The 27,213-nt window shown below is 33.2% G+C and overlaps 2 protein-coding genes across 9 annotated transcripts in view; one reads left to right on the top strand and one right to left on the bottom strand.

Moving 5' to 3' along the window:
* LOC111001624 overlaps window positions 1-10,455 on the bottom strand; it is a 76,986-nt gene extending 66,531 nt beyond the window's left edge. For 2 of the 7 annotated variants that reach the window (XM_045632384.1, XM_045632387.1), the window contains exons 1-2: window positions 795-867; window positions 24-258 (exon numbers count right to left, since the gene is read on the bottom strand). In XM_045632384.1, the coding sequence (XP_045488340.1) occupies window positions 24-60 (37 nt within the window). In that variant the 5' untranslated portion in view covers window positions 61-258; window positions 795-867. Of the gene's footprint in view, window positions 1-23; window positions 259-794; window positions 868-7,679; window positions 7,743-7,945; window positions 8,071-10,232 lie in introns of those variants that run through there. The other 5 variants (XM_022271564.2, XM_022271567.2, XM_045632385.1 and 2 more) reach the window with 4 other exon arrangements.
* LOC111001625 (proton-coupled folate transporter) lies at window positions 914-26,936 on the top strand. 2 transcript variants are annotated; one of them, XM_022271571.2, is made up of 9 exons: window positions 914-1,076; window positions 16,228-16,462; window positions 16,674-16,967; window positions 17,756-17,908; window positions 18,493-18,685; window positions 19,767-19,868; window positions 21,597-21,734; window positions 25,013-25,096; window positions 26,624-26,936. In XM_022271571.2, exons 1-9 carry the CDS (start codon window positions 1,039-1,041, stop codon window positions 26,896-26,898), a joined length of 1,512 nt encoding a protein of 503 aa, XP_022127263.2. In that variant the 5' UTR covers window positions 914-1,038; the 3' UTR covers window positions 26,899-26,936. The 2 variants fall into 2 exon arrangements, with proteins under 2 accessions (XP_022127263.2, XP_022127262.2); XM_022271570.2 differs by lacking the exon at window positions 914-1,076 and adding an exon at window positions 15,254-15,404.
* Window positions 26,937-27,213: the final 277 nt, after the last annotated feature.

Here is a 27,213-nt window from a genome sequence, read left to right as displayed (position 1 = left end):
TATCAATTATTATCAATATTTACCATTCGGGCGAAAATCTGTTTGCGCCTTGATCCGCATTTTCTTTTCACAATGTATCCTTTATGACTGTTCGAATTAAGACACTACACTTCATCACAACACTTCTCCACTTTTATATCAAAACATCTCCACATTTCGCGTCTTATATTTGATCAAAAGGATACGAGTTACTAAGAAATATAATTTAACAACCACTTTTCACATTGTTTTTGCACAGGACAAACACAAGCAAAGAAACTGTAAAGTAAAATATATTATTAAAATTTTACAGTAAGAATTTTAAACCGATCGCACATTGTATAGTTCGCTTTGACAGCTGCACAGTATCCCTAATTCTTAATTCAAAATGACCCTATTGCGACTCGCTCCGCTTGAATGAGCAACATACGAGTGAGTGAGCGGGATACACTGCAATGAAGTTATCCACAGAATCAGGGAGCTACGGGAATGCCAAATGATATATAAATAGATCGGGATTATACTGCGACCGTACAAACTCGAGACTTTTTACTTGCCGAGATCATTTAAAAAATTAGAAATTTTAACATATAGAGATACAAAATGAAAAAAATATATATTGTTGAATAAACATCACAGGAACACTAAAACACTTTCTATATTCTGTTTGGTATTTCTGACGTAAGGCCATTCATTATTAGTCATGATTGCTACCATGTAACATTATCTTCTGCTATCAATAACTGTCAAAGCAAACCATAAATTGTACGATGTTTTATGTAAAAAATACAATATTGTAAAAGAAGAAAACTAACGTTGTTAATTGGATCGTGTCTACACCACCGCCGTATAAACGTCAAACGCGCAAGCGCTGTGCGCGAAACTGACGTACGCATGCGTTCCAACTTCACTCCGCTAAGCGGGGGCATTGCATTTCAAGTTTCGTGTTTCTTTTTTGTTTTGACTTATGCTTGCAATAATTTGTGTTGGAGACAATTAATATCGGTATCAGTACACACTGTCATACTTGGATTACAAAAATGACATCAATTGTGCCAAATGGAAGAATCATCTGCTTTAAATGATCTAAACAAGTCGTAAGTTTTTTTTAATAATATTGTTTAAAAGTTTAAGTACCTATACATGTTATTCAAGAGAAAGCATGAACTTGCGTTAATTCCATTCCTTTTCCTGTCTTGCTGTTTTAATTTTTTTATACCAATTAGTAGTAAGATATCTAGTATCAATAATAGCTTCTATTATCTTAAAATATAAGAATGGCATGCCTCCGAAGTAATGTAGAATGTTTGGCGTAAGCCGGTTAAATGAGAAACACAGCTATATAACGGTAAATTTTCCGCATACTTATTTATACTCCATTTATTACATATATGTATATACAACATAACATACCTCCATTTATTACGCAAAAAACGTGTATGTTGTAACGTGAATGACCTCTACATGATTGATAGTTTAATTTTCTTTAAATATTTACTGTGAATTTAATCTAGTAAGACATTTTTTATTTATTTAACCTATTATATAGGTATATCATTTAGTAGCCATTTTCTAAGTATTTCAAAATGTTCAAAAATATTTTACATTGGTAATTAGAGTTAACTTGTTGTTAACAACGCCATCTAGTATGTATGAAAAAATGTAAAACGATGATCCATAATAAGTGAAGTGGCCTATAAGTAGGCAATAACAAGAACCTTTTACGTTAAGTGATTATAGATGTCGCTTACATAAATATTTTTAATTAGCTTATTTTGTTTTTACACTTTAATTTCAATGCTCTTACATTGATATATTTTGTTCATTATATAATGTATTATATTGTTATAAATAACTTGTTAGTTACAAATAATACTATGTAAACGGCGTAAACTATTGACCTAGAACTATTAAAAGGATTAAAAATTATGCACACAAACAAGGTCATGTATGTAAGCTGTAGCTACCCCATAATTCTTGATATATACGTACATTGAAATCCAGTGACATAATATTCGTCAGACTTTTTACTACCACTTTTCACATAACTAATAATTTTTGCGCACACACACAACACAACCGCGATCATCTTTTGCGAGATTATCCACGTTTGATAAGATATCGTTGTTTACTTTTATCTTTATTCGTACGCACTTGTATTCCAAGTGCAAGACCATTAGATTTCAATCTCTACAATGACGACGAAGTTAGGCTTACTATTTTTAACACACATGAACAATGTCAGCTTTTTTTTCAGATTATCATAAGTAATTATTTTTAGGGTTCCGTATTCTTTGGCAGAATCGGACCTGGCCAATTACTTTTTAATGAGTAGTCGCGACTAGCAGTTAGTTTACATGCAACGAAACTGTTTTCTACAGCCCTTATAGGCTTACAACGATCAAGGATTAGATTTATGTAACGCATCGTGACTTACGTCTATGGATAGAATATTTTTAGCAGGGCCTTTGAGTTGGATCTGGAACCGTTCTTTGTCTCCCATACCATACAAAGAATCTATAAATTAATATACTTTTTTTTAAGGTAACAACGGGCGAACGGGCATCATCTGATGTTAAGTGATACCGCCGCCCGTGGACACTCACTTGACCAGAAGGCTCGCGTGCGTTATCGGCCATTTAAGAAATGATACGCTCTTTTCTTGAAGGACCCTAAGTCGAATTGGTTCGAAAATACACCGGGCAACTGGTTCCACATAGTGATGGTGTGCGGCAAAAACTGCCTCAAAAAACGCTCAGTTGTGGAAAGACGGACGTCGAGGTGATACGGATGGTATTTTGTATTCTGCCTTGACATTCAAATATATCTTGTAAACCACCGGTATAGATGGAGTACAAGTCTACTAGTAACGATCCGACTATTCATTATAGTAAAAAAAATTTAGTGAATGTGTTAGTAATGACCCATAACAATGCAGTGTTCAATAGAAATCGTGCGTTATATCGTGACCAATAGACAATTTTGCGCCTTCGCTTATAGTTTCTTAAGCATGGACATGCATGCTTAACAAAATTAGGTTACGTAATATAAACCTTCCACTTGTATGTACCTACAATTAAAATTTTGTTTTGTAAATAATTATTGCTAAATAAGTCGTAAATTTGTTTGACACAAAAAAATTAAAGACGTGACGAAATTGATGTTTTTCTGGGAATCTGTATGCAGCACTAAAAGCTATTAAAATATGTATGTAAATATTTATAAGTACAGATATTAAAGCAATAAAGATGCCATAACATTTTTGCGCCAAGCACGTAGCTCACTTTCTATTAATAAACTATCCTAGTACAAAAATATTGTGTGTACTTTTTATAACTAAATCCCTCTCTTACTTTATATTCGCCACAGGAAGACATTCAGAAACGATAACTATGACGCCTGCATCCATGGGCGGATGGTAAATTTGTGGGGATCTGGACTATAACGGAAAATGTCCCCCGGAATAAACGTACCACTTAACATCAGGTAAACCAATTGCCCGTTTGCCCCGTTTTATAAAAAAATGTTGGCTTGATGGATGTCAGTGGTTCCAACCTTATATTTACTATATGTTTTAAATCTTCAGATATATATGTATACTGTTTTCGATGGTGAATGGTTAAATAAAGTCCTACTGACGTCTCGCATAGGTTCGATTCTCGGCGCAACGACAATTGTATAGGGTCTTAAAAAATGGATGAAGGCAACTGGACTGCTGACTTCCTTCAAGAAGGTTTAGCAAGACTAAGTGTATTAACAGGAATGATAAGTTTTAGAACGGGTTTTTGATTACGTAAAAGGTAGCGCATACTAGATCGCAAATACGAGCTAGTATCGGGTCAGGGATGAATTGAGACAAATGCCCTCATCTGAAGCCTGCGGACGCACCATGTAAACTTCTGAGTTTTCGCACTGTTCAGTTTTCGCACTGTTCAGTTTTCGCAAAAAGCACTAGGTATATATTAAGAATTATTAGTATTCATGTCTGCCGGAATTAATGGTTTGGTATTTCGTATTAGTTATAGTAGCAACACTGAAACAAGCAGACCAAAATAATCTTCAATATAAATAATTTTTTAAAACTAATTTAAAAATTATACCACTCTCGAATCCACTTAAACACAATAAATTTATAAACGTTTAAATGTAGATTTTCTCGTTTCCTTAATTGTTATCTCTCATTCTTTTTTTTATTATTGTTATTTTTTCTTTGATTATTGTTATTTTGTTTGATTCGATGTGTGGGTTTTGTTAGTAATAAATTTAATGTCTGTGTCTATCCTATTTTAAAGATATTTTAAACAACAAAAATAGTTATTAAATAGCTTTGTAAATATTATAGCATTAACCGGAAAACATAAATAAGTTATTTATATGAAACTAAGTATGTTCTACTTATTCGCTTCCTTGTATTAAATAAATATTAATTAGTGAAACTATGATTCAATCATTTTCTTTCGGCCCATAAGGGAAATCGTTCGTGACATTCAAACAAATTACTTTAAAACACTTTTCTTCGATATTTTTTCCAAATACGTCAAAACAGTCATATTAAACTTTGGTATCAAAGTGAACTAAATTATACACCGAGTAATAGAGAACATGGACCACAGAACTAAATGACAGTCATAAGAGTTTTTATTTTCTGTGAGCACATAATTATTGACTATCAAACATATGTCGCAGGCATCTAGCGTAATTAGCCGTTCATTCAACAGCCTAGCCTCTTAACTTAACACGCCGTTTAACTAGCGGCCTGAAAGATATTCACCAGTTGATGAAATAGCTACGTAAATGACTTGTATCGATGAAGTTTCATTACTTGCCTAGCATGTTGACTGTTAATAATTTAGTTCCACTTTCTCCCACCCTTAAACTCTGTCAATATGGCGTCGGCAAACCACAACTTTGATGGTGTTTTCCAAAGTTTAATGAAAAACGTACGAAGTGTGACAATAATAACAATAATGTGAATTTAGCTGTAACTGACTCAAGCAATTTAATTTTTAGAGAAATATTTTTCATGTCAGATGTTTCATCTCTTTTATTTCTGCCACATGGTCACTCTATCATACGAATGGCCTGAGCATTTGCCAGCCAGTTTATTAATTATTGTTATAAACGCTACGGCTGATTTCTTTAAGGCCCCTAGCTGTTTAGTTATAATCCTAGGCTGTTAATTGAACGACTTATTAAGCTAGTTGGCTGCGACACACATATATTTATTTATTTTATTTATTTTCACATTAAGGTACAAAAACAGAAAACAGACTGACTACATACATAAAATTATTACATACTAAACAACATTTAAAAATCTGACTTCCAGTTATATCTGTACACAGCATTTACACTAAATATCAACTAAACAACATACACATATCAAACCGAATGACAAAAAAATAAAAAATAAAGGAAAAAATATATCTATACATACACACACACACATGTATATACATATACATTAATCAATTAAATTAGTAATTAAGGTTACAAGTATTTACTATGAACTATCTTTTTAAATTTACAAATATTATTGTGAAAAATATCAACCTCAGCACACACAGCATTATAATATTTGCACATTCTTACGAGCGGAGCATTCTGGGAAACATTGTTATCAGTCATAGGTATAACAAATAATTCCTGGATGCGCACAGAACGCGTCGGCACCTTGATCTCCAGCCTCTCCAAAAGGCAGGTGTCAGATGAGCCATTTGCTATTTTATGCAAAGTGCATAGGTCGCTCACCCACCTCCTCCTTTCAAGACTAACCATTTGAAAGTGGGCAAGACGCTGGTCATATTGGTTTATTTTTCGCCTAAGACCATACTTATAGCACAATGCTCTGACAAACCGCCTTTGTATAGCCTCCAATCTATCTACATGAGTTTGGTATATCGGGGTCCATACCGCCGAACAATACTCAACTATGGTTCTCACGAGAGAGCTGTATAAGATAATCAAGGAGTCGGCTCGCCTGAATGGTTTAGCAGTTCTAAGGATAAACGATAGCATCCGGTTAGCTCTACTACATATATCATTGTAATGAGGTCTAAAAGACATAGCAGAGTCAAATAGCACTCCCAAGTCACGAATCACCTCAACTCTATCAACTAGAATACCCTTAACATTATATTTATACTGGATAGGGTTCCTACTTTTTGTAAACGTTATAACTCGGCACTTCTCAATATTCAGAACCATAAAGTTTTCATCGCACCAAGCAGAGATAGTATTAATATCCAATTGTAAGGTCTCACAATCTCTTTCATCGGATATACGTCTGAAGACTTTAATGTCATCTGCATATGCCAAACATTCACTGCTTATTTTGCTAAGCAAGTCATTCACAAATAACAAAAAGAGTAAAGGACCCAGCTTCGATCCCTGGGGCACGCCCGATGTTGCTAAAAAAGGCACAGATTCGTAACCACTCAGAGCAACCAGTTGGGTACGGTTCAAAAGGTAAGAACTTAACCATCTATATAAGTTCCCATGAATCCCCACATGCTGAGCCTTCACAAGCAATGCAAAATGGTCCACTCTATCAAAAGCTTTTGAAAAATCGGTATATATAGCGTCCACCTGCTTTTTATCATTAAATGATGAACATAAATAAGTAGAATAGCATAAAAGATTAGAGTTGGTTGACCTTCCAGTAACAAATCCATGCTGTCGTGGGCTCAATATATGTTTGAGATGGTTATACATATGGGTATAGATGAAACCCTCGAATATCTTAGCAAATAAGTCTAGAATACAGATAGGTCTATAATTCAAAACATCACCTTTGTCTCCAGATTTATACACTGGTGTAACTTTGGCTATCTTCCATAGGCTAGGAAATACTCCCTCGTGCAAAGATTTCTCAAATATAATCAATAACGGTGTAACAAGAGCAGTAGCGCAAAAACGAACAAAAATATTGTTATCGCTTCAAATGAATTTGGGAGATATGTTTAACTATTTCAAGATTTAACGAAAACCTTAAAGGCTGAATAAACTTCTGAATACAGCTGTAATGATCGTATTTAGAAGTTCATTGAAAGTTAATGGTGATTCAGCACCGAAGTAAAGAAAGAGTATATATATAGAGAACATAAAGACTTTCCTTGTTTTTAGCTCATTAAATAGAAGATGGCTGTAATCGCTGGCTATATAGCGTGGCTAACTAATTGTTACCAATAAACTAGCCAACTCTAATCAAACAATATACAAAAGAACTTAGAAATTATATTTTTTTCTCACACATGTGTTGGCTGTATTTTTATCTATTAAAGCTTCTGTTTTTTTACCTTAAATTGTATTTTTAATTAATAAGCGTAATGTTTTTTGTAATTTTTTAAACCGTTCATGAACTTATAGGTTCATAAGCAGATGTAGATGGAGTCGCATTCGCAATCACCAGCTCTTTGACATCGCTAAATTTCGAATAACAATACATGGCCTTTAAAACCAATTGAGTGAAACCTCGTTCGGCCAATCATTTTCCTATAATGAACACGATTAACTAACTTTCGTTTAATACAATATTACGTAAACGAATTTCTCATATACATAATCTACGAAAAATAATATGTTTTTATACCTAGGAATTACACATTAGCAATTTCTTTTATAAAATAACTCTTACTATTTTGCATCTATGAAAGAGTACACGTAAAAGAGGTCACACTCCAAATATATTATACACTTACCCAGCATCCTATTCACTTCTTTCTCAGTCATCGTCGTCTTCAACGTTTTTCATGGCGTTTTGTCTGAAACCAAAATCAGGGTATCACATCATTGCATTATATTATGCCTACTCACGCATCGGAAGACATTTTCCGATTTGGTAATGAACGTATTTTGTACTTTATCCAAGTTACCACAGCCACTAGAAGGCGTGGTTTTGAAAAAAGAATATATTTACGCGATGAAATAGTATTCTATGGTTATGTTACTGAATCCCAACCCTTACCTGAAGCGTTCTACGCAATCGTAAGCACAATTCAACTATCACAGACACTTTTTTCAACCATAAACTACACTTATCCTATCCTATATAATCATATTTTCACTTAAAAATAGTTAATAGTGGTATATAACTGGAGTAATGTTAAAACGATTTTCCGTAACATTGTAGAGGCATCTCTACGAGGGTTGGAAAGTGATCTACGGAAATGCGCGAGAACCTCCGAGAGTTGCCGAATGCAAATGGCAGACAGGGCCGCATTTATCAGTCAATATGTTTCCTACTATACTTAAGAGATATTATAACTAATCCAAGCTGTCCCTACTATTTTATTCAATGCATTTAGTTCTCCATTTGTTTGTATGTATTGTTTATGTAAAAACTAGTAAGAGTAGGAGATAGTTAAGTTATTTACCAATATCTTATTAATAAAATAAAACGAACGCTATGGAGACGCCCTCTGAGTTCTGACCCATCTTGGGGTATAATATTCAGTCAAACTGACTTAATGATACAAACATTTTCACAACTCAAAATAAAACAATATATTATTACAAATGTATTTTTCCCCTTTTTTGTCATTGGTAAAATAACTTTTTTACCATGGTCAACGAACATGTGTATTAGAAAATAATTTTGTATAATTCTAGTTATGTTTTAATACAGTGGACTCCACTGCCTATGTCATAATATATTTTTCCATTAAGATAGTGTACTAGCATAGAAAAAGTAAATTAAAAAACATAACTGGTTCTTAAAAAATGACCGGCCCTGTACTACTGTACTGCCCTGCAGTGAGGTCGGCGCCATTTTCACGCATGCGCCATGATTTTATTCCATGGGGCAATCACTAACGTGCTGCTGCTGACAAAAATATATATAGGTATTGCCATTGTGATACAAAATTCTTCCGCTCTATTTTTACTTGAAAGTCTCTATTACTATTTTTTTAATGTTGGTCAAACTAGTTTTTTGTCCTACTCCAAGCTCAATAACTGTAGGCAAAGGGATCGATAGTATGATGCTATGACGTCACGTCATTGACGGAACGGAAGAGCCGCTTCCTCTCGATGCGGAAACTTAGTTGAAAGGCTATATATAGTGCGTTTTCGTTTTCTTTTATGGTCGTGGTATCTTAATGGTTGTTACCTTATGTTCTAATTGTTTCTGAAGGTTAACAATATATATGTAAACATATTTATTACCTTTGATGTTGGCGTAATTGACCGCCTTACATATTTTCTCTAGTAAATTCTATAATCGGAAAAAATATATACAAAATGCCAATTATTCGACTCATCCCGTAACCAACCAAAGGCCAACAATAAAAATAAAAAAACAAATAACTATATACAACAACAATATTAATCCAGACTATAAACTGGAGATTGTAGAAATACAAATCGTGAATATAAACTTTTTTAAATTATTCATTTGAATTTGGAATGGATCGTTCAACAGATAAATATAGTCTGTGGATTCCATAGAGTATATAGAAACAATAGGACAAAATCGATTGCGTATCTTAATAGATTTAATAACAAAATGCAAATCATAATAATTTTCCAATAATAATTATGGTCTATTGAAGGCCATACCTCATAAGGTGGCTAATTACAATACACATGAAGATTACGTCATACCAGTTTGAAACAATGAAAAAAATTGGCAGTGTGTTTGTTATTGTATGCGACTCAAAATTTTTGTGTGAACAAGTGAATGATAGAAATGCATAGCAAATATGAGATTTTAAATAGATTTTCTTCGCTTCTAATCATTGTGTTTAAGAACAGCAGAATGTATGTCTGAAAGAACGACGCATGCACTGCCGGCTAATAAAAACATATTATATATCATTTTCAATTATTTTGAATTATTCAGTTAGTAAACTTAAATTATAGGTTTTAGGATGAAATGTCTAGGAAATTGCTACTACTACTAATTTTTAAATGGCTCCCTTTCTCAATCAAATCAATCAGGGTTTCTCCCTGTACCCTGGATTACATAAGTTTTTATGGTATAAACAAATAATCGCTCTACTGCCCAATGGCAGTAAGTTATTTAATTATATCATTAGTAACTAATAACGCTGTAATCTCAATTAAAAAATTTAGTGTGATAAATAAATGTTTTATTAATATTAAATAAATAAGCTTTCTTTAAAGCTTACAATAAGATCCTGGGTTCAATGTTTATAATTGTCTTAATGTTATCAATGAATTATGCACAAATAGATCTATAACCCAATGGAATTTATTATCAACAATTTTTATTTAATATAATTGAAACTTACCCATATTTATCCGCGCATTCCATTTAAAAATAGGCTCCAAATTCCAATCATAATTCACTGTACAACACACACTTCCAACAATTATTTAACCACTGAAATAACGCATTTAAAATGTATGAAAACGTTCTAATTAACTGAAATGTAAACTCGTTTTAAACATTGGTAATTATTATCAAGGTCTTAGAATTTCGAATTAACACTTGTATAAGATTATAAAGATCGCGTTTATACCTATTGGCGCGCGATACAAGACTATAATTTTAGACCTGGCACGACCATGAAAAATGCAAAGGTGTATGTAGGCTGCGATGAGCAATATACAATGTCGTTCACCGTGTGACTTATTACTATAATAATTATTATAGAAAGTATACTTAACAAATTCAATGCACGTTTGTGGCTTGCGAATCACGTATTCTGGAGCAATGTATTAACTCTCACTTTAATATTAATAGTAAAGCCATTATTTATTTTTTCTTGTTATTTTATTAACCTAACATCCTTTAAGACTGTTTATTTTTTACAGTCCACATATGGCCAAATTGATCAGAACTCCTTCACAGGCCTCCCCCAGTTTTTTTTTTTTTAATATCTCCATCTACGAATTTCTTTCTCCATTCGCTTACTGCCAACGCTTCTCTCTTATCCTCTCTCACTCAACGTGCTCTCTTATCCTTCCCCTTGGTTCCGCTTTTTGGAATAGTATAAGGTACCTACTAGGTCTAGAATTCGTGAGATTTTAATTATTTTATTAATTTTGAATACCAAAGTTTTTGGTCTCAAATCGTTAGTACAGTGTGTATTATTATTGTATCGGAGATATTTGATATTACCCTTGTCTACGATACTCGTATCTAGTTAACGAGCTAGGTCAAACGCCATTGATCTAGGATTTTTTCACAAGGCTTAGTTAAGGGGCTTTAATTGAAAATATAAATAAAATTCAGACATATAGATTCAATATTCCTCAAAATTATTTAATGTAATATTATAAAAAAAGGAAAAATTTAGTGTTTGAATTGAATAGGTTCCAAAACTACTGGATCGCTTTCAAATATTCTTTAACAATCAAAATCTTACATTATGCCTGATGAACATAGGCTAGAGAAAATTTGAAAAAAAGTAAAATAATTACTATAAAAGAAATCGCCGAGTACGCCAGATATCAATACCTTCAAAGTCCGACATACTATATTTCTAATTACAACATAATTTAGCCAGCTGTGAGTGTCCAAGACTGAACGATAGGTACGGTAGGCTTTTATTTACATAACCAACATCTTATTTCTAATATCACGTAGATATTAATAATTTCATGAACATGAATTTATCAACGAGGTTAAGAATTTATTTGCAGAAATCGTTTATTAAAAACGAACCATCTAATCTAACTAAACATAACCATCAACAGTATTTACAATTTTCTTAACCTATAGAAAAAAGAAAATTTAAAAATGTGAATTTAAAAATTCTGTGGCTGTGTACGGTCTTTAACGCTGGAAGCATTTCCTCGCAGTATTGCAATACTTATTCGGTGATTGAAAGCACCAGCAATATTGTATTATCAGTAACTATGTTGTTGAAACAAGATATAACGCTGCAACTTCTTTTTTGTTTGCAATTCCAATATAATTATTTTCTATTCATACCTTCGATGTGGCCTTGAGATTGCGCGATACAAAAACTCAACATTGAAATCGTTACTGAGTACCAACGCTGTACTGAATAAACGCAAGCTTCTAAAACCTAGTAGAAATTAACGCATATACTATGTATTCCTACATATTATTACGTAAGGTTGGGTTTTTGTGTTTTGATGAACTTAAATGAACAATAATGTGTGTAACATTTAATTTTACATTAGGATAAAGACACAACTAAGAAGTGGCTATTTCATACCTTCTTCGTTTCTTGTATCTTTGCAGAATCTTACATAGACGAACCTTATTTAATTGAACGTTTTTTAATTGTTATAAATTAATTGTTTAAAAGGAGATGAAATTAATTCAATAAATGTTTGACGTCCGATACAACCTGGAGTCTCATTTTAGATTACGTTAATCTGTATGAAGTATGAACCAGTAAGCTCCAACTAGTTCACCGTTAGATAGCGTGATTCCTGAGTAAGGTTTAGATGTATTCATTATGGTTTAATACTGAATAAATGAAATTATAATTATTACGTATTGTCGATGATATTGCAAATGTAAAATACACCAAATCAACGCGGGCGGTACAATTTGAAGACTCAGTTGATCGGATCATCTGGTTGATTTAGGGTCACGTGATCTTTTGCACTTGTGTCATCAATCACGATCAGTTTCTGCAAGTCCCAATGCCTCTGCGCAGTGTCAGTTTTCTTGAACATTACAGATTACTCCAATGCGGCAACTATTTACATAACATCACATACAAACAACACATATTTCTATACGTTGTGTTATGTGCCCTTTTGTAGAGGTTTGTTTTCGCTGAGGATAGTAACAGTCGAAGTGTCCAAAGTCTCCAAAAATTGTTTTACTAACAAAAACTTCATACAAAATTAAATGACACAGCATATTAAAAACACAATAATCGGATACTGCAACGGGCGGTCTTATCACTGATAAGCAGGGAACACAAATATATACCAAAAATTATTTAATAAATGATTATTAATAATAAATATATTTGAAGTATATTAAGTGGACATTTAGCGATATTATTGAAATTACACGCTAAAGAAATTGCCAAATTGTCTTGAGTTCAGTGGTTTACTGCGCTAAATTACCATAGACAAAATATATTTTGAATAAAACAACCATGCATTCTATATATTATTTAATAAATAATTATTAATAATAAATACATTTGAAGTATATTAGTTGACATTTACAAAAAAGAGCAATACATAAATATATATGACTTTTTGTTTTTAATTTAAAAAAATAAACACATTACTTTTTCCAATGCATCAAGTGGTACTATGTGATACTGATCACGTAGGGCCATGATACATTGTGACGTCGATGAATGAAATAATAATTATCATAATCATCAAGTTTCTTTGATATGTGATAACAGAAACTCAGTGACATACATCGTTATCAAATTTAACACCTTGATTTAATATTATAAGATCGCACGGCAAGGTAAGAATGAGAAATACATGATGGCGCGTTTCGTTTCATTGTGATTGGTTGAAAAGGGATCCTGTCGCTTAGTATCTACATTCTACCGCTACAAGCACTGTTATGACGTTAACGCTGAAACGCGCTGTCGATGTTTGCTATGAATATATACAACTTCTCGTCTTTCACCATTGGGGCCCACGTGGAGGCCCAAGTCGTGGTCCAATTCTCACAGGAAACGCCCTTTGTTATACGTTAGTCACGGGTATAAGTATATTTCAGCCAACCTGAACTGTCAAGAATCTTCAGGCCAACAGCAAGATTCCATCCCAAAAAAAATTAGCCGGCCGGCCTATCTTAGACTTTAGACTGGTTGGTTGATTAAGATAGTCGGTTTCATCATGTAAGTTCATTGGTCAATAAATTAAACCTCATTTGATTTTCGTTTAGTATTTAATCTATCCAAGCGATATCACTAAAATAACACGCTAAAGAAATTGCCAAATTGACTTGAGTTAAGTAGTTTACTGCGCTAAGTTACCATAGACTTTGGGTCCTTCAAGAAAAGACAGTACAAATTCTTAAAAGGCGAACGCACTCGCGAGCCCTCTAGCATTGAGAGTGTCCATTGGCGGCGGTATCACTTAACATCAGGTGAGCCTCCTGCCCGCTTGCCCCGTGTTCTATAAAAAAAGACGACATACATTTTGAATAAAACAACGCATTCTAGGTACGTGTACCTTCAGATCTAAGTTTTTATAAAAACAAAGTCACAATTTGCTTTAAGTAAGCACTGATCTCCTCGCGAGTCTATTTCAATGCATATTATCTTGCAATTTATCATGTATGCTTATTGATATACTTGTCTGGCTATTAACCTATAAAAACGGACAAGTGTAAAAAGTTGCGAATGTATGTTAGTAACGTTTAACCCTATACGACTGTGTACTTCAATTGGCTGTTGACTCGATTAACCTTTAACCAGCCGATATCCAAAACTAGTGCTTCCATAAATTGTAATGACGGTAAATATACAGTTATTATGTGCAAAAGTAGTAGGTGTTACTACAGAATATAAAAATAACAGAAATGAAAGTTTCTTTAAATTTAATCATAACATTACGAACAACGGTTTCGTTTTAGTTAGTCTCGAGTAAATGTCGTGTCTTAACTTATGCATTACAATTATCTGAACTAATATAAAAAAATATATATATTGGAATAGTAAAATTATCCAATTAAAACTATAGGGTGTAGTTGAATAATGTTCTGGACTTCAGCGACAAAAATATCGAGTATCACTGCGAGCTTTGTAGCGACACAATCCCTCTTCAACCAATCACAATGAAACGAAACGCGTCGTGTTTATTACATCCTTACCTTTCCATCCGATTAAAACATTAAATCAATGTAATATATTTGATAACGATGCTTGTGTTAACTCGAAATGTAATGTATTCCCTGTATGTGTGCGCTCGGGGTTCAGATTAAGTCTAAGAGAGAAGAGATTACTACATATAAAGAGGATACACCAAGTCAAAGGTGAATATATTAGATAAAAAACTGAAGCAACCCACATAAGCTTTGAAATTAAAATGGCAATGAGCAGGGCAAAAAGATAGGCGACGTTGCAACCATTGGCCTTGAGAGCGTCCATGGGCCGCGGTATCACGAAACATCAGATGAGCCGTTTCAAATTTTTAATAGTGCCTACTTACAACATTTAAAATGGAAGTAATAAGTTTACCCTAATCCAAAATTAATTTAGAGAATACATATCTACCGAATCGTGTTTCTCCTACTGTAATTTTAAACAGTATAATTTCACTTTCTCGAAACTGCCCTACACTTTATTTCTCTGATCTAACACTGTTTAGCCGGTTTCATTGTTTCCGACATGCAAACAGCCATATCTTATCATTGGGACATTAGTAGAAATATCACGATATTGAACACACGCGTCTGAGAATTTAATAAGTTTTGTGAAAAATGTGTGTAAAAAGTTAAAAATATATAAAAATATGGTTGACGGTACGGAACTGCAGGAGTTGGAAAAGTTAAGGTATTTTGAAGAAATACAGTTGGTGCAATATGTCAATAACCTGGCGTTTCGCGCATGCTGATTTGAATGATTGTGTTGTTAATTCTATTATACTGTAATTATAATTCAGAATTACTGACCCCAAGCTCCTGAATGACCGAGAACAGTGTTAGTTTAAATTGTGATGGTTATAGAATGTAGCTTATTGTACAATCATCTCTTTTAATTCGCCGCAGTCGGATAAAACATCATTGTTGCGACACGGAACTAACCCGGTTTTTAATTCACACGTGATTTGTACTACTATTTGTATTAATAGTAATATAAAGTAAAAGTAGAACACGCGAATCGTTGACTTGAAAAAATTTTTGTTGATAGTTCATTTATCGCGGAGAATGGAGTCAAATGTTAAACTTCTTTTATTTTTTTTTACTAAAATATTTAGTTTTAGTTTGACTTGAAATATGAAAGAGAATAGAAACGAACGGTCGAATTTTGTATTTGTTATTATTATTTTACATACGTGAAACGACGTTGCGGTGAATTCGTTGACTTTAATTTATGCCGTGAATGTACCTTCAAAGAAATTGCAAGCCACTGAAAATTCTGAAATTACTATATAGTTTTACTATCAGGTTCTTTTAAATAGTTAATTAATATATAATAATAATATTATGATGCAAAGTGTTGGTTCGCAAATAAATATACACTACAATTTTTTATTTATACATAATTATCAAAACGATGAATCAGGTAATTTTGTTTGGTCGTTCTTCTTGTCTACAGATACCAGAAGATTACTATATGTTTCTACCTTTCTGTTAATTATAATCTATATTTCCAGCCCGTCCACATTGAATGTGAACAAAGAATGCAAGCCAAAAGCAGAAGGAAACTCCTCAAATACAAAAGGATGGCAGTTAATCCTGGAGCCAGCGTTAGTTGGTGCCATGATAGCTATCAACCTTGGCCAGACATCTCTACAAAATTTCTACTTGAGAACAGCGTGTACTGTAGACTTGGGAAAGTCTCCTGAAATATGTAGCAACGGTGTGGGAGAGGAGTTTAGGGCAGCAGAGGTATATTCTTTTAAAGCAAGGCTACGTGAAAATATTAATATTTAGTTGTTTATTTAATTAAATTAAATATTGACTACGTGTAAATATATTTAAAACTACGTTATAGATTAAATTCTAGATATTGTGTTGTGCGGAAAAGACCTCAAAACAAAAGAACGACTCTTTTGTCCAGGTTATTTGTTGTGAGTGATGAATTTATTTCAAATTCCAGGTTGCCAGTCAAGTAGTTGTATCCAGTGTTAATGTGAGTCGAAGTTTTGTTGGATCTCTTATATCTACCATCGTCCTGCTCTTCGTGGGTCCATGGAGTGACTGTAGTGGCAGAAGAAAGCCACTCCTTATTCTACCCCTCCTGGGAATGTGTGTTATGACGACAGGATTACTCCTCATGCTGACTTTTCCTGGTGCCTCCACACTACAAGTGCTGTACACAGTACAGATACCTATATCTTTAGGTGGGAATTTCGGCCTGCTACTAGCAGCTGCCTTCAGTCATATAGGTGATGTAAGTTATCATTTAGTAAGGAAATCAGTTGTTTAATTTTTATAGGGTATTAACTGATTAATGATAAACCTAATTTACAAATAAAGATATTTAACGTAATTAAATTATTTTGAATTTATTTTTGGGAATTTTTTTCATTTCGTTTAGTTGTAATTTAAATAAAATATCGTCTACATGACTGCAATTTACATAAATATTTTAAAACATCATTGCCCGTTGCCCCCAAACACGTTGCCCCCTGGCAGCACTTCTTCGAATCCAGGTGTAAACAGGTACGATTTCGTTACATTTATATACGTTTATAACGTACATTTATTAATTAAATTAAGCTATATTTTTCTATTAATATATTATACAATAGTATATGGGTGCCTAGTTAAATCTGGCCACTAGGGTTACCTGCTGTTAAATATGATAAATAATTAAGGAAGAGAGAAAGAGAGTTAACAGATAACATCATTTGTCAGACGAGGATAGCGAATGCTGCCTGCGCGACGCTTTTAAGCCATTGCGCATGCGTCGAATGTTAGATAAACTGAATAGATGCGGCATTTTTTTCTAACATAAAAAACCACGCTGTGTTGGAGTTAACTCTAAAAGTATTAAAATAATTAAAACAAAAACAGGAAGAAGAAGCTAATAGGGTAAATTATGATCAAAACAACTGCATAGTGCGCATTCTTCAAAAGATATAACATCGGAGCCCTTTCAACTTTCTAGAGTCTAGACTATCAGTGTCTCTCTTCTGTAACACTTGATTTTTTAACCTCTAATCACGCTTATTGCAGGTATGTCACGCAACAGGACGTGACGTAACGCGGACAATGGGAACGCATCGAGCCGCAGTTCAAATTGCACACGTCATCGGCTCTATTGGGGGACCCTTGCTGTACCGGAAGCTGGGATTCTACGGAGTATTCCCTCTCGTGCTTGTATTACAGGTATGAGAGAGACAATCACTAGATGGCGTTATTATACGTATTTTTGCCATACACTACCACTATATGAAAAAAACTGCCCATTGAAGTGTTTCCGTACCAATTCCACTTAGGATCCCACAAGAAACGAGCGTGCGAATTCCTAAAAGGCCGGCAACGCACTTGCGATCCTTTGCTATTAGCTATTTAGAAAGGCCACTCATATTTCAACTTGTTGACAAGAACGAAGAATAAGCCTACTAAAAACATAAACTACCGTCAAAAGGGAAATTGCAACTATGGTTTGCAAAAGTCTGAAGAACTAATTGTCTAAGAACTAGTATATATAAGACTCACATCCCCGGGTTCGATCCCCGGCTGTGCACCAAAAGCCTTTATGTCTATGTGCGTATTTCGCACTTGTTCATATGATGATACGAATCATTGCATAAACCATTTATTTACAAATATCGATTTATGATTTATCTAAAGCGGTTATGCACACACACTGTTATTTCTTATTTTTTTTTAATGTTGCAGAAAATTTCACAATGTTGCCACTGTATTAAGATTTTAACTGTTTTTAGCTATACTTAATGTGTTTTCAGATAGCATCACTGATCTATGTGGTGTTAAAAATCAAAGATGTTAATGTAAATACAGAAAACCAAGTTTCTGTATTTAATTGGCGATTACCATTCAACGCCATCCAGTGCCTGGTGCGAAAAAGAGAGGGAAATAGGCGAATGATCATCCTTCTCATGTTGATTGTCGCTTTAGGAGATAGAATGCTTTTGTCCGGTGAGTAAATGGCAAAATTTTTCATTTCTCAGAAAAATGAAGATCACATCATTTCATCAAATCATATCATTTATTAATGAAAGTAATTTAATCTGCAACTTTGAATATCACAAAATTATAGTAGTTCTAAATTTACATTTACTTTCACTTCTCAAAGGGCGTCAAACTGAAGAGAAGAACTGGCAATAAAGCCTCCGTCAGTATTTTAAATTGCTAAGATCTTCTCTTCTCTTAACTCGTGTTAAAGTTATTGTACTCAATTAAGAAAACCAAACGTTTCGAAACTCATCAAGGCGCGGTGAAATAGAAGAATGTCCTTCAGTGTTGAAACAACACACAAACACGTAGTATCAATGTGAATAATGATGTCACTGATATCTGGGTCCATAAATCCATAAATTAATAATTAAATTAAATACAATCCGTATCTCGACGACAACTGAACTTTTTCTAAGGCAGTTTTTTCTGCGCACTTCCACTATGTAGAACCAGCTTCTGAAGTATTTCCGAACCAATTCCAAGAAAAGAGCGTACCAATTCTTGACAGGCCGACAACGGACTTACAAACCTTCTTGCAATGTGCTTGTCCATGCGCAGTATCACTTAACATCAGATGAGCCTCCAATAACATAAAAAAAACAATTGGGATCAATGAGCACTGCTATCGAGGGTAGACCTTTAAATTGGATTAGGTTCCCATCGCGCTGATCCGAAACCGGCCTTAAGGTCCAATTTAGATGTCAACCATATCGTAAGATGCATATCTGACCAAAAATTTATGTTTAATTTTTTTTAAGTTTTGAACCTACGTATGTAGCATATATTTCTTTAAGCGTCACAAAAAACCGACATCCTGATGTTAGCTTTAGTCAACATTTTAGGTTTTGTGATATTTAAATAAACTTTATTTAACTAGATAATGCGTTCAAAAACATTCAATGTATTACATACCTTTTTTCTATTGTTAGTGTTGTTTTTTCTACAAACTACAATTTTTGAAACGATTTTTATATTGTCATGCTAAAGAAGTATAACTTCTAACGTGTGTTTTTTTTTAAATATTTCTTTTATATACTTTCAGCGGAGGTGTTATTGGCGTATATGTACTATAGGTACAAGTTCCACTGGGATGATATATTATTCGGTTCCTTCTTGGCTTATAGAAATGTGGTCAGTTTTGCTGGTGAGTATACATGAAAGATATCCAATAATATATTTTTATCTTTTGCTTCCAAGCTGCTATAAGATAAAATACTACATTAAAAGACTGCTATATGAAAGAATATCAGTCAATTTATAGATATATTGCTATATAAAACATAGGGCGCAGGTCAAATTGTCAATCAAACAAATCAGTCAGTTTCAAGAGCGAACTATTTTTTTTTTTCTATTTGTAGGTAACTCTACAAATAAAAAAAAACAGTTCGAGACTGAACGAGACTGACGGCATTAATATGTGAACAGAGACTACTATGTGTAAAAACAATATATATAAAATGTACTATCACGATTTCATACCATTAACCTCCATTGAAGTCTTTCAGATTGCCTTGCAAATATTTTAATTTATATTTATTTATTCACGACTAAATTCTAAGAAAAAATATTACAAATAGTTTTGTTACGTACGTATACGTATTGCGTATTTACTTACTGAACGAAACCTGATAAAAGAGTTTGTAAAATCAGTGTTTTATTATGTTAGTGATTTTTGTTTTTTTTTATCTCATAGAAAATGCAAACTCTAGCTGAATATGATATTACATATATTACTAATACGTTTTAAAATTAGCCTGTATATATTTCCAAGTAACAGAATCATGATTCCATATTAATTTTAAATCTTGTGTATTGCTTAAGCATAAATCCGCAGACGGGTCAAGTGAGTTTTGGGTAACTTGTTGAATCCTCCTTACGACATCTGCTCATTACGCTAAGAGCTGAAGTATCTAAACTTCACCACTTCGGTCACAACTTAAAAATATTAAAATAACAGTTTCAAAGATATTTTTAAGAAAATTTCCAAAGTGCTCGCGTTAGTGAGGACTTTTGCATAAAGTCTTTATTGTATTTCCAACTTTATAAAAACAGATATTTACACCACAACACTATAAAAGTTCATTCGCCCTTCTTGGCAAAAGCCTTCTTGGAACACTTGGAAAACTTGGAGCTTTAGCTCCAACTTTGTTCTATACTTCCATTCATTGCTTGCTCGCTACAGTCACAATAAACGATTCTTAGTATTGGCTATTCACTTCAAGGCTCTATAGATATTAGATACACTATTTCAAGCTTATTAAATAGTTTCAACCTTATTAATGGACTACAAATTGCAATGAAATATTCGGTTTTTAACACAAATATTCTATGACTAATAATAACATTAATGTATACAGACCAACTAAAAAAATTAACACGGTTCACATACAATTATTAGTGAACCATAGCTACTATTATTGCTATTAGAATTTACTAAATCCAAATTGTAACTAGTTTGTATGACGTCTATGGGATGAGACATTCTCGAAGTCAATGGTTTAAAATGTGGTCAATTAATAGCGTTCTGGTAAAGCTGGGGATGAGACCCTTCTTGTAGTGAGTTTCATAGCAATTAATATCAGATGAGCCTTGTACTTATACATATAATACATATATATGTATAATGCTATGCTCTCGTAACTGTTTATTTATAGCTTCTATTCAGATATAAATATCTTTTATTTAATTTTTTCTCTTTGATTGTTATTTTGTATGTTTATGTGTGTGTGTTTTGTTTGTAATAAATAATATGTCTATGTCTATTGAGCTAAGAAATTTCGATTTCTATAACGGCGTGTTTGCCTTTTGCGTCGAAATTCCTCATAAAAATAACCTGCTTTCAAATAATAATGAAATTGATATTTATTTTTAGGTACACTTCTTATTCTGACAATACTCAAGCGACGCCTGAGATTTTCCGATGAAATGGTCGGAACTGTCAGCTGTATTTCCTATGTACTCGCAACTTCGGGACTTTTTGCTGCTAAGACTACACTTGTTGTTTTTATACGTAAGTATCGTTAATATACCTATATCCTATTTATATACACACACATTTGTTGGTATACATTTAAATACACAGATAAAAACACACATAGAAGAAACAAAAGACGTACATAGAATTTAACCGGAGGCATTTACTTAATTGTCGAAAGAATATTTGTCTGTCTTTTAAGATTCTTTGATTCATATTGGTCGTGACATATCGTCTTGTCTGTTGACAAATGCAGGCATGAAATATAACATAGTATTGTCATGTACTGTCATTAGTATGAAATATAACCGATGTAATTTTCGGCGAATATGTAGTTTTCAGTTGTCTAGTGGCATATTATACAGGTAAAAAGAGGGACAGCGCGCTGCCTTGGGTTACTCAAAATAAGATGCATCTCTGGATAATTCATTGTAATTTATAGGTTTTAAAGGTAATTTGAATGTTACATTTCTTGCTAATCTTCCAGATTGGGATAGTAGGTAGTTTCCCAGTTGTAAGAAAAAGTCTGCTTGAGATGCTAAAGTTACTAGGTAGGTAGTAGCCGCTAAGATGTCTTTTATCCTTTGTCTCTTTTCTTCACAGCGTATATACGCAATTTGACAGAAAGAGACATACATATTTTAGTTAAAACCGTGGCTTTACGATGAGTTTGACGAAACCGTCTGAGACGATTCGATGCGTAGTAAATTGAAACTGTATTGCGCAGTATCTTTTTCATATAAATGTTTAGATATTTCTTTCGCTCTCTTATATTTTCCTTTACACTTGCTCAATAATTTAATTCTTAAAATGTAGCTTGTTATCAAAGGCTTTAATGTCATATTATTTCAAAAGTAGATCATTGGATTGTATAGATACCTGCTCCTTTGTGTTTTGAAATATATGTTTTTCTACAAATGAAATTACTCTTGTAACTTTTTCAGTAAGGTGTGTAAAAATTTTTTATTGTCATTGTTATTGTTTATTAAAAATACTGATAACCCTAATTTGGCTTAATTTAATAGTTATTACAACTTTTATAGGTATTTGAGTCACGTTATTATGATTATCTTTTACATAATCATGCGTCATACTTTTTAATAAAAATCGTAAGATCAATCTCAAATCATTAACACTCTAATACATAGCAAAGCGACAAAATTGGAATACGCAAACTTTCTCATATCAGGAAATAAGATAAACAGAAGACGATATCGGAGTGGGGCAAATGGTTAAAAAATGCTCATGCCGTCAACAATGAATTTTTATAACCTACGTGTTCTATGATGGCACAAATTTGTTGAAACAAAGTAAATTTCTAACTTAATAGTGAAACAGCACAGTGAAATCAAAAACAATTTACATATGTGGAAAAATTCACTTGTATTTTTCCACCGGGATATCAACCCGAGACCTCTTTGCAGTCTGTTCGACTAGATTCAATCTAGAGTTGTCATTTGTAGATTTATATTTTGGTGAAATGTTAATAACTAAAAAGTTATTACCAAATTTATGTTTCTAGACAAATTTCAAAAGTTCAATTAAATAGATTCGTAAAAGCAAAATAGTTTCCGCTTTGTCTAAGTTTCCACCTTTTTAATAAATGCGGCTCTTACAACCTTTTGGACCTACACCTCAGATTTCAGGATCAGTTTCGATTTTTGTAATAGGCTATAGGCAAATAGGGGCAATACATATGCAGCTCTACAAGGCAAGGCATACTGCTCACATCTCTGGGCTTGTGCTCCCAAATAGAATTTCACTATTTCACCAATTCAGCTAAGGGCTTGTCGAATTGTCAATGTCCAATGTCTTACTGATCGGCTAGATTCTGTCTCTCTACATTGCGTCTCTTTTCGTTTTCTATAAAGTGTACTACAGTAAGTGTTGTGTTATATAAAAAAAAAGAAAAAGAGGGAATTCTGACTAGTGCCGTCGACTTTTTGGGTCTAAAGCCGGTTTTCTCATAATCACCGCACGTGGTCTTAATTAAAGATTGCCTTATTACAAAACGTGTATTGAAATTTACTCTCCCATTTTATAATACTATTACAATTTATATTTCCTTATGATTTTAAAAATAAAATGCAATAAAACCCGATATTATCAACATAATAATTGATTTTATTATCAATAACAAAGACAATAGTTTTTATATGGACTTGTTGTATCAATAAAATTATCATGCGTCGGAATCAATGTGGTTTAACGACTGATAAATGTTTCTATGCAGTATTTTTTTATTGCTTTATTATAAAGTAGAATCTAGAACATTGAGGCGCCAAATATACATTACAGAATTTTTGACTTATCGAGGATTTTCTTACTATTTTGTTTAACTATTTCTAAAAATCAGGCTACAGAGATAACCAATATAATTTTCTTATTAAGGCGATCACAATTTTTTCTTGTAACATTAGACATAATAATAAAGTTGCAGCGGTTTTAAGATAAGATATTATTATGTTCGAGATTTCGAGATCCAACTTTCCGCTACAAATTCTTTGCCGCTACACATCTCTTATAACACACTTCTTAAGCTTCATCTAACATCTGAGTACTGGGCATTGACATATCGAATGACGTTCAGTTTCGCTGTCATTTGGAAGAAAGGAAAATTTTTCCGGTAGGAAGCTTAGTGTGCTTAGCAAGGTGAGACGGTACTTCACTCCACGCCACTGGTACTGTTCTCACCTCTGGGCGGGAATTCCCCGGTACCAGCTCCTTGATCTTGCTTGATCCCTCAGCGTTGCGTCAGTCTGCATTATCTAACAAATTTTGTTTGGAGCGCTGAGAGGAGTTGTTCTATTATACCTGCAGCTGAGTTTCATTTTCGGACGTCAAGGCAGTATACAAAATACCATCCGTATCACTTCGACGTGCGTCGTTCCACAACTGGGAATTTCTTAAGGCAGTATTTACCGCTCACCACCAATACCAAACCAGCTGCCAACTGAAGTATTTCCGTACGAATTTGACTCAGGGTCCTTCAAGAAAAGAGCGAATCAATTCTTAAAAGGCGGGTTACGTAATCGCGAGCCTTCTGGCAATGTGGCGGCGGTATTAGAACCACGTGAAACTACTGCCCGTAAGCACCTACATAAAAAAAGAGTTATAGTCAAAAGTCCTATTTATACTTTAGGTAGCGTTGCAATTACAAACATAAAATTGCTATCTAATATATAATCATTAATTCCAAAAACCTATATTAGTAATTAAATTGATAAAAGTTCGTTAAGATGCTCGATTAGGCATGACTAGCAAATTTTAGTTTATACAAAATGCAACTTTTAATTTATTTATTTTGTTCACAGTTCCAATAATCGGCATCATTTCCCAAGGATCTCAGGTTGTGCAGCGACCTATAATAAACAAGCAAATTCTACCCAACGAACAAGGTATGTACGATTTTTTTATTTATATCTATGGTATCTATGTCTTGTATGTTACAAATTACCACAATGTTTTAATGCGCATTGCACGATCAACGACCCATTTGTTAACAAATAATATTACAACAATTTATCAATAGCACTGTGCTTAAGTAAATCTTTGAATTTCATTGAACGCACAAAAGTTGTTTAAAATAGCATGTACAAAGCGACCAAAGGGTAATTAATAAAATTTAAATTTAAGTTTACTGCTTTCTATTGATTAAGCTTTACTTGTGGGAGTTGAATGAAAGTCACTGTTTATGCTATGATGTATAAGGACGGATGTCCTTTAGTTAATCTATTTGACGAAATACTTTCAGGAAAATAAATTAAATATCAGGATAACAGTTAAAGAAAATACTTTTTTAACGTAATTAAGTTATGTATTAATATTATTTAAGCAATTTTTTTAAATTTATCCGACGTGTCACGGTGACCGAAGACCACGCACGCTGTAAAATAATTACATATAAGTTTACAATAATACATAACTTAATCCGTTAAAAAAATTTTTTCTTTAAATGTGTAAAAATTATGTTAATAAAAGACAATACTATCAGGATGACAGTTCTACTACCCTGTAGTGTACAAATCGGAAGGCTTAAGATATTATCAACACATTCGTATAAACAGTTCTAAATAAAAACAGATAATTGGATTATAATTAATTGTTGTAGATATCGAATAAACAAATGCGTAACTAGATGACGCAATATGAAAATTTTAAAAACAACTCTTTGACGAATGAAAAAAGATTATTAACGTGTCGTTTATTTAAATTTCCCCATTAATCATGTATCTCAAGTTTTATATGTCATGTCGAAATCTTACAAACTAGTTTTAGGGCCTGTTTCACAATGTATGGATAAAGTGCCAAATAGCTATGCAACACATAAATTATTCGAAAGATAAAAGTTCCAAATAAGATACTTCGCATTTCATGACGTATAGCGCTATCTGACAGTCGTGAAACGCAAAAATACTATTTATCCTACCAATAAGTAATAAATAGCTTATTTGAAACTTATCCGGACATTGTGAAACAGGCCCTTAGTGTCATAGGCTTTTCTACGAACCACCTTATTTGATAACGCAAACGTGCTACAATCGTCAAAATGGTATAGAAGCTTTACATGAATCATTGCTTCGTTTAGGAAAACATTATTATATTTATTAACGCTTACATTTATCAATGCAAAACAAGATCGAACATGTTTATAAAATACATGTTCAAGAATTTGCACCGGTACTACATAATATGCGACACCTTAATCCAAATATTGATCAAAGTGTGCCAATAACCAATCGATGGATTGTAATAGCTATCTGTCGATACAAGCTATCCATGGAAGGTCGGAGACGGAACAGTGTATGTGGATAAAATGACAGTTTAATAATGAATCATGAATTGTTTAATTTACCCATTTTCTTGTAATCCAGCCATTCTATCAATACCCTGTTATCAAAGTTCATATTTATGTTTGTTCACAGGTAAAATTTACAGCGTCCTTGGGGCTTTGGAAAGCGCAACACAGACCATATCATCTCCCCTATACTCGTTACTATATTCTACTACGGTTCCTGTTTTGCCCGACGCCTGGTTGTTGCCAGGAATTTCATTAGCTATAATACAACTATTTTCATATCTGTGTAGCCGACAATTGCGTTTACGAAGACACAAACACGAACCCGATAAAGATGTTGAAATAAGTGATAAACCCAACGAAAGAGATATAAAAGAGACCAAAGAAATAGATTCTAGATAATATATATTTTTATAATATAATAAACTTATTATCCCACATTTTATGGTTTTATTTACATGATAATACTCAAAGGCGACTCGGTCATGTTTTATCTTTATTGGGACTGCGCATGTGCGCAAGTACTCAGTGTCTTTACTCACCAACACCTTTTTTCTTTAAGTGCCTCTCCAATACTGGAGGTTGGCCGTCATTATCTTGAAGCGTGTCTTGTCGTCAAACCCCTGTCCTATCAAAGAGACGCCATTAACTAGGGTCGTGGTTTTATTAGACGTTCTCATAATAACTGACTACTAAAAAGTTGAGCAGTGGTTTCCC

Source organism: Pieris rapae, chromosome 19, assembly GCF_905147795.1.
Source record: "Pieris rapae chromosome 19, ilPieRapa1.1, whole genome shotgun sequence".
In the NCBI taxonomy this organism is placed as follows: Eukaryota; Metazoa; Arthropoda; class Insecta; order Lepidoptera; family Pieridae; genus Pieris; species Pieris rapae.
The sequence above is the reverse complement of the archived record's forward strand: the minus strand, read 5'-3'. Positions and strand labels throughout refer to the sequence as shown.

Excerpts from the sequence above, each read along its gene's own strand:
- LOC111001625 (XM_022271570.2), top strand. The coding sequence starts at position 15,364 with ATGGTTGACGGTACGGAACTGCAGGAGTTGGAAAAGTTAAG. Across the intron at positions 17,909-18,492 it reads CTCTCGTGCTTGTATTACAG|ATAGCATCACTGATCTATGT; the intron begins GTATGAGAGAGA and ends ATGTGTTTTCAG. Across the intron at positions 18,686-19,766 it reads AGATAGAATGCTTTTGTCCG|CGGAGGTGTTATTGGCGTAT; the intron begins GTGAGTAAATGG and ends ATATACTTTCAG.